Source organism: Crocodylus siamensis, chromosome 1, assembly GCF_052110815.1.
Source record: "Crocodylus siamensis isolate JL-2025a chromosome 1, ASM5211081v1, whole genome shotgun sequence".
NCBI classification, from domain to species: domain Eukaryota; kingdom Metazoa; phylum Chordata; order Crocodylia; family Crocodylidae; genus Crocodylus; species Crocodylus siamensis.
In genome coordinates this window covers 85,714,004-85,728,535 of record NC_143395.1, presented here as the reverse complement: position 1 = coordinate 85,728,535, position 14,532 = coordinate 85,714,004, and the positions used below count along the sequence as shown (strand labels likewise).

General features: G+C 42.8%; 1 protein-coding gene across 2 annotated transcripts in view; it reads left to right on the top strand.

Annotated features, from left to right (window-relative positions):
- PREP (prolyl endopeptidase) overlaps positions 1–12,556 on the top strand; it is a 176,606-nt gene extending 164,050 nt beyond the window's left edge. For both annotated transcript variants that reach the window (XM_090037291.1, XM_090037296.1), the window contains exons 14-15: positions 4,160–4,316; positions 11,924–12,556. In XM_090037291.1, coding sequence (XP_089893417.1) covers positions 4,160–4,316; positions 11,924–12,218 — 452 coding nt within the window. In that variant the 3' untranslated portion in view covers positions 12,219–12,556. The remainder of the gene's footprint in view (positions 1–4,159; positions 4,317–11,923) is intronic.
- Positions 12,557–14,532: the final 1,976 nt, after the last annotated feature.

Genomic DNA, 14,532 nt, shown 5'->3' with positions numbered 1-14,532 from the left:
TGAACCCAAGAAAACTAAGGACAAAACCATGCTTTTGTGGCAGGTTTAAGTACAGTTGCTTATCAAGCTATTCACATGTGCTGCCTCTTAGATTCTTTAGGGTCCCGCACAATATGTATCACTTCCTGTCCCCCTGCCTCCCCCAGAGGTGCAGGTATATAGTGCAGAAATCTTTCCTAACCTAATTAAAACCAGGAGAATGTGTGTGTCTTTTGAGACATGAGGAATACTAATGCCATATGCTGTCTTTCTTCCCTCAGTTGTTTGAATAGGCAGGTGTTTCTCTTATGGACCCTTCTTTTAAAATGTACATTCATCATTGTCTGGGAGGGCCAGGTTCCTGTGCCTCAGAGCACATGTACAAGGAAGATGAGTAAAGGGGCCATGTCAGATGTTAATTCTCAGAGATTACCTTTTCTGAGTGTGGACAGGTGAGGAAAACACTGCCTCACTTGGCTAAAATATAAAGATGTATCAAAAATACATTTACCATATTTATTTGAAATTAAGATCTGCACCCCCCCCCCATAATTAGATACTATAGGTGGAATGTTTATAAATTTGTTAGCATTTTCCATGTATAAAATCTAATGATTGAAGGGCTGTCTTTGATTCATCTTCCCCACTGCTGCAGGGGGGCAGGCAGTGAGGGCAGCAGGTGCTGTGGAGAGGTCAAGCAGCATGTCCCCTGCTTTTGTCTGCTCCCCTGCCTGTCCCCTCCACTGCCTTGGGTCCCCCTTTATCCCCTTGCTCCTTCCCTCCCCACCCCCTGCTTCCCTTCTCCCTTTACCCTGCTTCTTTCCCTCCCTCTCCTCCTGCTGCCCCCTCCCCCCTTAACCTCGCTCTGCATTGGCAAGCACCATCCATAGCTGCACCCTGGGGCACTGTGCGTGTCCCCTGCTCAGCCACCACAGATATGGAGGATGCTTGCCAGGCTGCAACATGTGGATGGATCCTGGCAGCACAGAGCAAACGTGGGGTGGGAGTGAGAGAGGGATTATAGATTAGATAAAATTGCTAAAATTAGACAGATTGATTGATTTTGTCCAAAAGCTTGCTAAGAACTTTTTTCCAACTACTCAGTTGGTCAAATAAAAGATATCACTTCTACCCAAAGAACCTTGCCTGTCTAAAGATGAAAGGTTTTTTTCTCCCATGTTAAAAGTGGGGGAACGTCATCTTAGAATGAAAGTGTATGGTATATCAAATACCACAATTCCTGCAGACATAAGGATGACAAGGCTGAACACATCTTAAACTACAGTGCCATATTGATACAAAGAACTTGAGAAACCATGCAAGATACCCTATGAACCCCTTAGATTCATGATAGATGTATTTTGTAGTATCCCAGGATAAACTGTAACTACTTCTTATCCAGAAAACTACTTTAGGATTTATCCCCAGACAACAATTGCACTTTGTCCCAGGATAAAATGGTTTATCCTTGGATAAATGTGACATCTGTTTGCAGCCTTACAGATAACAACAGCCTTACAGATAACCACAAAATACAAACACCTCTGACAAAAATACATGAAAGAAAAATTAAAGTAAAACTAATGGAAAAAGCATGATAGTCTTAGGAGCAATGTAAATGGTACAGAGTATTACTGGTATGTTGTTTTCATGCATCATTCATTAACAAATCTACATTTAGATAATAGATAACAGCATATTCTTAAGTGGAGAAGGTCCATCTCAGCAAAACCCCATCTCATTTAAGTAAACTTTTAAGATGCATTGAATCTGTTCCTAAATAAATTCCAACCCTCTCACACGCTTTTATTGGAAGGGCAAAAGGAAAAAGTTTTATTCCATCCTAAAATGAGAGGGGGAAAAAAAGAATAGGAGTCTTTAACATTATGCAGAGCATGTTAAAGTTTAACAACCTAGTGAAACATAATTACATGAATGAGAAAACAAAGTTGTATTTAAAGAAAAAAATATTTTACAGTTAACCCATTCCACATTAGTAAAGTTGGAATGTTGTTTTCAAAATAGTTTCTTTGTTTCTTCGGACAAGTTGCAATTTACATACAAAAAGAAGGGATGTGTTATAAAGAGCTATTAATAGGCATGATCACCAAGTGGTTGCAAATACAGAAGAGTTCATTAGACATGTGCATTGAACACCTATTTAAGAACTCAGTTATACATTGAAGCGCAATGCAAAATTTCAGGTTTTCAATATTAGTTTGTTTCACTGAACCTTAGTGAACAACTAGTTAATTAACTATAATTCTGTGAACATTTAACTTGGAAGGCTACAAATCAAAGCTATTTTACTTTGATTTTTTTTCTTCGTAAAGAACAACTAGGGTTTGTCTTTCATTGGGTAGAATCAAACTGCTCTGCTTTCATTATTCCTTTATTTTGAAACTTATAATCTTTCTTTAGAGAAGAAATCTTGCTACCTGCAGGGTTTCAAAATAGATATTCATGACATAAAAGAGCTACAATTTGCAACTAATATTTAAGGTGTAAGGGTCCTGTGCCACATTTCCTTGGTCTACATTCACTGAAGAGAAAACAAGATAAGACTGTTGGCATTCCACCAGAACAGTATTTCCTTTTAGTTGAATTACTAGATGATTCAAAATAAGGCAGAGCTATAGTTACTGGCTCATTAAACTGCAAAACATGATTCCCCTGTCCTGCAGAGCATAAAGTAAAGGCTTAGCTGAGCAACACAGCCATGGGTTGAAAAGTCCTCCTTTGCACAAAGAAGAATCCTACAGTTGTGTTGGTTTACAGGAAGTTGTAATCTTTGATTTCTGCCTGATAATTCTAGAATCTGTCAGGAAAGAAGTAAGATTCTGGAGTGAGAGGTAAAACTTACAGAAGAAGCTGTTGTATCTAATACCAGTTAGCTCCAGGACTTAGTTAGGTTTACTAGTAGAAGTGGGACAACTGTTATCTTTTTAATAAACCTCCTATAGTAAAAGGAAGATTGAAAATATAATTATAGAAGCAAAACACAACCATTCTCTTAGCTGTATTTGTAAAAATGGGCTTTTCCCTTTGTGATTATAGCAGTAAATCTGGAATGAAGATTTATCAGAACTCTTTGCACTATATCTGAAAAACAAAAAATAATTAGCTTCATGTAGTAACTAAAGGATCTTAATGGAAAAGTTTCAGTTATGAAGAGCAATAAATGCCAATTTTTATCCTTAATGTTAATTTATTCTTGCTGCCAATGGTATCAGAAGCTTGGAGAATGCCACACTTTAATTCAGCACCCCAGTATAATGTGCCAATAACACTGTAGGTTCCTAAACAGTAAATTTTTTTATTAAATCCAGTTGTTCATCACTAATTGCACTTCTTCTCCTCTTCCTGCTCCTCAGTCTGTAGCCTTAGCGGAGTCCTTGTTGGTGCATGATTCCTATATATGTACTTAGGGCAGTAGGTGTTCTGTAGTCTGGAAGTTTCCTCCACATTCGCATATAGTTTTTGCTTCATTAGAGTATCTTCACAGTTGCATGTTAACTTTAGTCTTACCACCCCTTTTCAAGAAGCAGTTCAAGCTTCTTTTATTTGGCCAATCAAGCTCTGCTCCTGCAGGGAGATGTTTGGCACCTTGATATTCATCCCAACTCCCTCCTGGGTTCCTTTAGTCATGGTTGCTACATTTTTATTCATGTGGCTGTTGGTGTTCCAGCTAGTGGCTATGTTGTAAAAAGGAAATTTTTCCATGATTTTAATCTCCTGGGAGCTGCAATATGGCTATGTAGTAGGTGCCTCTTGTCTTTGATCTGCCAAGTGCATTCTAATTATACTCCTGGGCTGGGATTTTCCAAAGACAGTCATTTCAGTGAGCACCTGTCTCCTTTACACTTCTTTTAAAATCCTGTTGTCTGTTTAAAGCTTCCAGTTGCTTTGCCTTAAATAAAAGAATCAGTTCATTGCCTCTCAAAGCTGTTTTTAAGTCAGTTTGACTTTCTATACACTGCTTTTCTTTGACTTCAGAGAGTGTATTATACTCAAAGTTTGGATTTCAGACACTGTAGAGGAGTATTTATTTATTTTAAAAAGAACTGTTTTAACTGGACTTCTTTACATAATACAGTATTGAGTCAGATGTCTGTGGATGGTATGTCTTTACTTGTTTTCTGTGTTTATATATTAGTAACTTATTTTCCTTGTTTTGAAGCTGCTTGTGCTAATCAACGCCCTGACCTGTTCGGTTGCATTATTGCTCAAGTTGGAGTAATGGATATGCTTAAGTTCCACAAATACACCATTGGTCATGCCTGGACAACTGATTATGGCTGTTCTGACTGTAAAGAACAGTTTGAATGGCTGTACAAGTAAGTATTTTTGTGCTTTTAATAAACTCTCTCAGGGGTGTCAAACGTACCCCACACTTCCTTGGTTGGAATCAGACCTAGAGGTTCCACGTGGGCTGAATCTGAGCACTGGTGACAGCTGCTGTGGGGGTTAATGCTGTTGTCTCTCACACATTGCCAACTGAGCTCTCCTCCTGCCCCTGAATTTTCTGCCCCTTTACAAGCCCCATGAGCCATACAGCACTGCTTCATGGGGTGGATCTGCCTGCAGGCCAGCAGTTTGACACCTCTGAACTAATTGTTCTGTAGCTGATTAGTGAGCCAAATCTTTAAAATATCAGTCACTAGGTATTACACAAATTATTTTACCCTCTCCTATGTAGGCTGGCTACTGCTGTATGGCAGAGTTATTTCATTAAAAGAACGCCACAGAAAGTGAAATTCCAAATGTGTAGTTTTATTAACAGATTTATGTCTCCCCACTCTTCAGAAAAACTACCGTAGAAGTAATAGGCTATATTTTCAATGACAGTTTTCGATTAACAGTTGCATACCCCAGGAGGTATGTGTTTTAATAACGAATACTTTTTTGGTAGATTGTCAGAGCATAATACTCTCACAAGTGAACAGCTAAACAAATCGTGTTTTTAATGAAACAGGAGAGATGATTGCTTTTCTAAATTGTATTCTTGCCTATAAATGGGGTTTAGTTACATAAATTGAATGGGACTAGGCAACAACAAGGCATTAATTCAGGTATTAACTTCTTGCAGATTCTGTATATTCAAAGAGCTGCTTTCCCCCTCCCCTTCAGATGTTGCAAATGGCTAAGGGATAATAGTGAGCCTGTTAGAGTACATGGTATCAACCTCTCTGTGCTACTTTGCTAATTCTTTTTTTTTCTCTAACAATGACAATTAACAGTAAAAGACGATTCCTCATTAGGCAATTATAAGATTTAACATTAAGGTATCTAGGTGCTAATAACCTGTCCAGCAGATTCTGAAGGTAGGTAATCTAAATTGCATTTCTGAGCTCAAGTGTTTATTGAAAGTATTATAGGGTTCTGTTGAGCTCCAGTACGCTGACGATGCTGTAGTTTGTGCTCTGTGGCGGGGCACTGTTTGTGCCTGCCACTTTAAGGGCTGAGCCAAATAGCCAGCAGGTGCTTGATTGCAGTGGCCATTTTAGAACTCTGGCCGCCTATATAAACAGAGCAGTTCACTGCTGGCAGTCCAGGCAGAAACATTGCCTGGCTGCAAGGCTGTATGCAACATCCTGGAGGTAAGGGCAGAAGCTTAAGAGGATGGTTTGGAGGCTCCTGGTCTTGGGCATGACCTAAAACTGCACCCTGCCGGGAGTGGGTGGCCTGGTGGGGCTCCCAGTGGTGCAGGAGCCCCCAGCAAATACCAGGCCAGTTACCACCCACCATTGATTTGGATGAGGGGGTGAAGAGCTTACTGGCAAAGTTCACACATGACACCAGGTTATGGGGAAGCACGGTCGTGCTTGAAGATAGGTTACAGATACAGGCAAATCTAGACAGGCTAGCAAGTTGGGTAAGTCAGAACCGTATGAAGTTCAACATTGATAAATGTGAAGTGCTCCACCTGGGGACAGACAATTCCATGTACACTTACAGGCTTGGCAACACCAACCTAACCAGCACTGCGAATAAAAGAGACCTGGGGGTATTAATAGACCACAGCATGAATATGAGCTGACAGTGCAACTCTGCTGCCAGCAGGGCAAATAATACTCTGGCATGCATCGATCAGTGCATCTCCAGCAAAACCAAGGAGGTGATTCTTCTGCTCTGCTCGGTGCTGGTGAGACCCCAACTGTAATACTGCATCCAGTTCTGGGTGCTGCACTTTAACAAGGATGTGGTACAACTTGAGAGAGTCCAGAGAAGGGCCACCCATATGATTAGAGGCTTGCATGGAAAGCCATACGAGGAAAGGCTGAGGGACCTTGGACTCTTCAGCTTGAAAAAGAGAAGGCTGAGGGGGACTTGGCAGCATCAGGGAAGTACATCAGGGGATGGGTGAACAACTGTTCACCAGGGCACCAATGGGGAGAACAAGGAGTAATGGCCACAAACTCTTGGAAGACCATTTCAGGCTTACTGCTAGGAAAAACTTCTTCACAGCTACGGTGTCCAGACTGGAATAATCTCCCTTCAGAGGTGGCGCAATCACCTACCCTGGAAATCTTCAGGAGGAGACTGGATAGTCATCTTGCTGGGGTCACCTGACCCCACCTGTCTTTCCTGCCTGGTGCAGTGGGCTGGACCCAATGATCTTCTGAGGTCCCTTCCAGCCTTATAATCTATGAATCTAAAACAGTCCCCAGCTCCGGTAATCCAGACTCTGGAGAATGTTGAGTATTTCCTGTACCTCGGAAGCCATCTCTTGCAGAGGGCTGACATCAACAAAGAAATTCAACATGGCCTTAAATGTGAAAGTGCAGTATTTGGACATCTGAAGAAATAGGTGTTTAAAGATCATGACATCAGATCTGAAACCAAGCTCATGGTTTATCAAGCAGTCGTGATCCTCACCTTGCTGCATGGAGCTGAGTCGTGGACCGTGTACAGGAGATGTCTAAAGTTGTTGGAGAAGTACCGTCAACACTGCCTACAGAAGATTTTCCGAATTCAGTAAGAAGAGAGACGCACCAACGTTACCAAGCAAACTCCACAAGTATTGAGGCGGTGCAACACGGATGTCAACTCATGGGAGAGTATTGCTCAGGACTGCCCCAAATGGAGGAAGAGTCTGCTGCAAGTATCTCAGAACTTTGAAACCTCACAACAGTAGGTGAAAAAGTGGGAGTAGCAGAAACAGCATGGTGCAAACCAAATAAAAATCCAGTGCAACCCATCCAACACAGAAACACATGTCCAAGTTGCCATAGATTCTGTCGATCCCAGATAGGCCTCATCAGCCATTTGTGGACAGACAGATAAGACAATCATCCTCGACTGCAAGGGATTGCTGGAGAAGAAGAAAGGGCTCCTTTGGTAGTAGTGGTAATAATAATGATCCATAGTGCAAATATTCTCTGACAGGATGGACCTTTTGTAAGCAATTTGTCCCTGCCTTATGTAGTTTAGGCTTATATACATTGATCTTATTTATTCCAAGGCATTTTACAGTAACTTAGCAGGCAAGATGCATAACAGATTTTAAAGTTTATCTTTGAATTTTACTGAGATGGTTTTTTCCCCAGAAAGCTAACTGTTATCAGTATGATGCAAATATATGCCAGGTGTGTGTGTGAGGACTTGCTTGTACATTTGTAAATTCAGATACAGCTAAGAAACAAAAACAAGCCAAAAAGTCATGATGAAAACTAGATCACTGAAATCAAATGAGTCCCAAGACTGTTTGATCTTCTTTGCTGCTGAGCTGATGGACAGGAATAAAGAAAAGAAAAGGAAGAAGAAGGCAAATCCTTTTTCACTTTGTTTTGCGAGGGGCATATTGTTATAAAAGGGTAAGCTGTTATATATGTGCCCACTGCAGACCTAACAAAATGCTAATAGGTCTGTGAGAAGTCATCTCATCGATATCACTGTGAAATGTTAATAACTTTTTCATCTGACATGGTAGCTGTAGCTGCGGTATTGTTATTTGGTATTTGTAGCTGTAATCTATCAGGCAATTGGCAATCCCTAAGAAAACACAACAAGATACTAAATTATACTATGTAATGGTGATTGTACATTATCACTGTGGGCATGATACACTTTACACATACAGCCCTTTGTTGTCCAGTATTGTCCAAGATAATATTTAGTCCTGTGACTGCTGCAATATAGTTCCTTCAGGTAACCTCAGAGGGTGCCTGTACATGTGCAGTGAGGCTGCTCTGGCATGCTGTAATTAACTGAGTCAGCTGGAGTGTGGCAATTACTGCACTCCAGCAGACTACAGCATCACATGCATCGATGTCCCCATGCTGAAAAATGGTGGCAGAGGTGCTTGAACTAAAGCTTGTTTAACATACCCTCCCGCCCCCGGCCGCCCATGCATAACACCCTTAAGTGCTACAAGACCAATTGAAAATAAAGGATTTTAAGAGGCCATGAGATTACATATGCAAGTATTATCAATCAGTTCTAAAATAAGCAAATTTCAACTTAACTTATTTTTAATTTCACACTTGAAATCATATAAGACACAAATACCTCATCCTCCCTGTTGTCTTCCTCTGTATTTGCCAACATTAAAAACAGGGGAATTAGTATTGTATTCACATGTTTTAAAATAAGGAGTGTAACTCTCCTTCTATAGATTTGGCTTAATAAATGCATATTAAAAAAACCTGGTTTACTTTGTTTCTTAATATCATGCATAACATCGTAACATGAAGAAATAATGGTATTTTTTTAATAAAAAAAAATATTTCTGTAGAAATATATGGTGTCTAGTACGAATGAAACAAATTACCAAAAACCACTCATTCTCTTACTGGGAGCTACATATTCATTCTCACCAAAAAAAAGCACCCTTGAAGGGATTCATCCCATTGGTGGGAAAACCTTGAAGTTTTCCCCACAGGGTTTCATGCACAGTGTTTCCTCAAGGCCAGTGTGAGTTTGGAAGGAGTCTAAAAGAGCCAAACTTCCTAACCTCATGACCTTCAAAGTAGGAACTGTCCACATGGAAAACTCAACTGCCCAACCACCTTCGTTAATTGGCTGATTTGCCCCAACCCCCCCGTATTACAGCTCTGAGTCATCCCAACCCCTATTTTACAGCAGCCATACTATCATGGAGTGAACTGTTCACCTGAGCTTTAAATTTCTGGGAACATATGAGCATTGTTGCCAGTAACTGATAGCTCGATGTCTGTGTAAGAGTATATGTACCTCTGAAAAGGAGGGAGTAAATAAGTGCTTCTGTAGGATTGGGAGCCAGGAAAAAACGTTGTCCTATTTTAAATGTCCCTAAATGATAAAGAAGTATGTCTAGATAGAGCAATTTTAAATTAAACAAATGAGAAACTGAAATCCTGAGATCATCATACCATGCCCCGGAGGTAGTGAAGTCTAAGGATGGTATCATACCACAGAGGTAGTGAAGTCTAAGGATGTGGTAGTCATGGGGGACCTGAACTTCCTGGACATCTGCTGGGAAGAGCAGTCAGCCAGGTCTGACCGCTCACGTAGGTTCTTAGCCAGAATACAGGATCTCCATCTAACCCAGGTGGTGCACAGCCCCACCAGGGGAGACACCTTGTTGGACCTCATGCTGGCCACGGGAGATGACTTAGTGAGGGGGCTGCGGGTGCTCGACCACCTGGGCGACAGTGATCATCGCCTGCTGGAATTCACCATCCAGCGCAAGGTGGCAGCAAAGGCCTGCAGCAAGGCAGCAACCCTAGATTTCAGAAGGGCAAACTTCACCGAGCTAACTAGAATAGTCAGGGATGCACTGAGGTCCCAGAGGGGAGGGGAGCCAGGTATCCAAGGAGAGTGGTCGCTCCTCAAGGAGACGATACTCCAAGCCCAAAGAGAGGTAATCCCAATGAGGATCAAAGGGAGCAGGAGGGCACACAAGCCCCCATGGCTCACCAAAAGCATCCGGGAATGTCTCCTAGCTAAAAGGGAGGCATACACCCAGTGGAAAAGAGGGGATATCACCAGGGATGACTATACTGCAGTTGCTCAGGGATGAAGGGGGGCAGTCAGGAAGGCCAAGGCAGAGATGGAACTGGAACTAGCTTCCTGGATTAAGGACAATAACAAGTCCTTTTTTAAATACATAGGGGGTAAAAAGAAGGTTCCGGGTAATGTGGGGCCCCTGCAGGACACGTTAGGAAATTTGGTCGTCACACCAGACAATAAAGCCAACATATTTACCGATTTCTTTGCCTCCATCTTCCTAAACAGGGACCGAAACAGCCACTCCCCCGTTGGGCCCCCCTCAGGCCCCAGGGGAGGCACACCTGGGCCAAGGGTTAGTGAGGAACTAGTTAGGGAGCTTCTGGAGGGACTGGATGTATTCAAGTCAGCCGGTCTAGACAATCTCCACCCTAGAGTACTAAAGGAATTGGCTGAGGTCATTGCAGGACCCCTGGCGCAGCTTTACAAGCACTCGTGGTGCTCTGGTGTGGTGCCAGAGGACTGGAAGAGGGCCAACGTGGTTCTCATCTTCAAAAAGGGGAAGAAGGAGGACCTAGGAAACTATAGGCCAGTTAGTCTTATTTCAATCCTAGGCAAGCTGTTTGAGAAAATTATGCTGGCACACATCCATGAGGGGCCAGCAGGGGATTTCATGCTTAAGGGCAGCCAACATGGGTTCATCAGTGGCAGGTCCTGTCAAACCAATCTGGTGGCCTTCTGTGATCAGATAACCAAATCCTTTGATGCAGAGGTAGCAGTGGACATAGTCTTCCTGGACTTTCAGAAGGCTTTCGACACTGTCTCTCACCCTGTTCTCATTAAGAAACTGGGGGACTGTGGTGTCGACACCCACACAGTCAATTGGGTCGCACTGACTGGATGACCGCACCCAGAGAGTAGTGGTGGATGGGTCATTTTCAGCCTGGAGGGATGTGGGCAGTGGGGTTCTCAGTACTTGGGCCTGCACTGTTCAACATCTTCATCAGCGACTTGGACGAGAGGGTAAAAAGCACCCTGTTCAAATTTGCTGATGACACTAAGGTGTGGGGGGGATGTGGGCACTCTAGAAGGGAGCAATAGGCTACAGTCGGACCTAGACAGGTTACAAGGGTGGGCGGATGAGAATAGGATGGGATTCAACACAGACAAGTGCAAAGTGATGCACCTGGGGAGGAACAACCGGCACCATACCTACAGGTTGGGGAACTCCCTTCTTGTCAGTATAGAGGCAGAAAAGGATCTTGGAGTCATCATTGACTCCAAGATGAACATGGGTTGGCAGTGTGGGGAAGCAGTCGGGAAGGCCAACCGCACCTTGTCATGCATCCATAGATGCATCTTGAGCAGGTCCAAGGAGGTGATCCTCCCCCTCTGTGGCACTGGTCAGGCCACAGCCGGAGTACTGCATCCAGTTCTGGGCGCCGCACTTCAAGAGGGATGTGGACAGCATGGAGAGGGTCCAGAGGCAGGCCACTCATATGATCTGGGGGCAGCAGGGCAGGCCTTATTAGGAGAGGCTACAGGACCTGAACCTGTTCAGCCTCCAGAAGAGAAGGCTGAGGGGGGGATCTTGTGGCCTGTTACAAACTAGTCAGGGGGGATCAGCAGGCACTGGGGAAGTCCCTGTTCCCCTGAGCACTGCCAGGAGTGACTAGGAATAACGGTCACAAGCTGGCAGAGGGTAGATTTAGGCTAGATATCAGGAGGTGCTACTTCACAGTCAGGGTGGCTAGAGTCTGGAACCAACTTCCAAGAGAAGTGGTGCAGGCTCCTACCCTGGGGGTGTTTAAGAGGAGGTTAGATGAACACCTTGCTGGGGTCGTTTGACCCCTGTAATCTTTCCTGCCATGTCAGGGGGTCGAACTAGATGATCTACTCAGGTCCCTTCTGACCCTAGAAACTATGAAACTATGCCGTGATGTCTTCGATATGATATGGCCTTCCAGTTGGGCCTTGAGGAGCAGACATGTGAAAGTTTGTCTCATCTTTTCAGGTACTCTCCACTTCATAATATCAAACTACCAGAAGAGGATGGAATCCAGTATCCAGCCACGTTACTTCTCACAGCAGACCATGATGATCGTGTGGTCCCTCTGCACTCACTAAAATTCATTGCTACTCTGCAGTATGCTGTGGGCCAAAGCCGTAAACAAACCAATCCACTTCTCATTCACGTCGACACCAAGGCTGGGCACGGAGCAGGAAAACCAACAGCTAAAGTTATTGAAGAAGTATCTGATATGTTTGCCTTTATAGCACGATGCCTGAATCTTGATTGGATTGAATAGGTAGAATACTTACTGCTTCGATTAGAAATCAAGGGCTTTAACACTGTTTAAAAGGAACCAACCAATCACTTGGTGTAGTACTTACATTTAAGAACTGGGGTTTAATACTCTGCTCTGACTTTTTAAGCTTCCTTATTTTTGGATTTATTTTCTAAATAGATCCAGACCTATGTTTTAAATAGCATGTTCAAATAATAGCTGATTTGCTGTCAGTGTTGTGTACATTTAGATGCCAGAGTTAGTGATAGTTGTGCTTATCTCATGTAAACAGTTTTAATGTATTTTGCACCTTTAAGCATATCCTGTTCACCTGTAATTAAATGTAAGTACTGTTCTAATCTAAATACTCTGAGCATATTTTCTTAACAAAATACCTGTTTTTCAGAATGTTTAGGGTTACTGCCAATTCTTTTCAATTAATACCCTGAAGTGCAAGTATTCAGAGTCATTTCCAGTGAAATATTGCTACTAAGAAGCTTACGCTTCATGCTGTCCTTAGCAGTGTATTACAGTCTAATATTCTGTTGTTCCTCTCTTCAAATATACAGAGCATCACCAATTTACTACCTGCTAATTTATTTCCACATGGAGAAATGCTAGAATTTCTTCAGGTTGCACAAATAATCTTAATAATGGTATTTCACTGCTGTGTAGTCTTTGTTCAGTAGCAGTTAATCAACCAGATACCAGTAGAAAATAGGTTTCTCCAGTTTGACTGGATTCACCTTGTCCTGATGACCTCGGCAGAATGTTCTTTAATTAATGGATGCCTGAACAGAACCAACAGGTAAACAATAAGGGATGGGATAACTAAGTTCAGTTGCGTCTTTGACACGTGTGCACATGTGTACACACACACACACACACACACACACACTTTATCAGCTGAGAAGGAAGTAACTAGGGCAGGTGCTAATTCCTTGATGCTTGGACCCAAGGCTCTGATAGCCTATATAAGCATGCAAGTACCTTTGCATAGGTCGTTAGCACTAGATCTAGAAGATTTTAGATAGCTAAATCAAAATTACAATACTAAACCTCCCTCCTCCCCCACCCACCTATACGCACGCACACACACACATTCGCGCATGTGTACATACCTGAGAGATATCTGAACTCCATTGTTACCTACTTTGATTTAATGTTTCTATGATGTCTAGACCCAGAACTACCCCAGTCTTGACAAAGCGCCTAGTTTCCAAACTAGATGTTCTTCCACCTAAGTACTCTGATTGGCTTGATATAGTAGGTGTTTTTGGAGCATAAGTCACACATATTGACTGAATACAGTGGTGATGCTACTTATGTCTAACACATAGGAAATAAAGGGGTGGATCACCTTTCTCTGCATAATAACCTGCTGGCTAGAGCAGTCACCCAAAAAGTAGGAGACCCAAGTTCAATTCCCTCCTCAGACTGAGAGAATTAAACCCACATTTCCATTTTCCAGGTGAGTGCCAAAGCTACCTGGCTTGAGGCTGGATAGGCATGTTCTCTACTGTCCTGTTAAAGCTGTTAAAAAAAATTCAAGATTCACCAAGCAACAAAAAGGAAGCAGAGCCTTGTAGCCCAGTGACTAGAGCACCCACCTGGGTTCTGCTCCCTTCTCTCAGGACCATTTCTGTATTACCAGTACGTCTAATTAATAATTTTTGTAAAACACAAGCAGAATCCTGGCAGCAGAAATAAGAACCCAGGACTTCCCCACCCCCCTTCCCCATAAAGAGTGCAAATGATATGCTTTCTTATTCTGGTCCTATAACTCACGCATTCCTTTCTGCACAGTCAGAATGCCTCCACAAAGCTTATGTGATAGTGTGGTGGTTAAGGCACTTTCTGGGATGACGGAAACTATGGGTTTGAGTGCCAACAAACTACACAGGCCTGCAACCCAGGACCCCCACTTTCTTGCTGACCATTTTAACCACTATTACATAAGAGCATGGCACCATACTCTCCTCTTCTTCCAGAAAGAACTGGCTCTGAGAGAAAAGACAGGCTGTGGATCTCAGATTGGAATAGAATTTAAGATGCACCCCTGCCTTCACTGCTTCCCATTTGCTAGCTCTAGGTGGCTGCAAACTGAGTAGCCACCTAGATGCTCTCCACTTTGTTGGCATATCTACATGAGACACTTTACTGCACAGTAGACTAATCTGTGCAGTAAGGTATCACTGTCCACATGTGCACACCATTTACTGTGCGGTAAATCAGTCTTCTGCACAGTTAGCTACTACCTGTAAATACAGGTGGTAAACTAACTGGGCAGTAGATACTGTGCAATAGTGCATGTGTAGACACTGACGCAGGACAG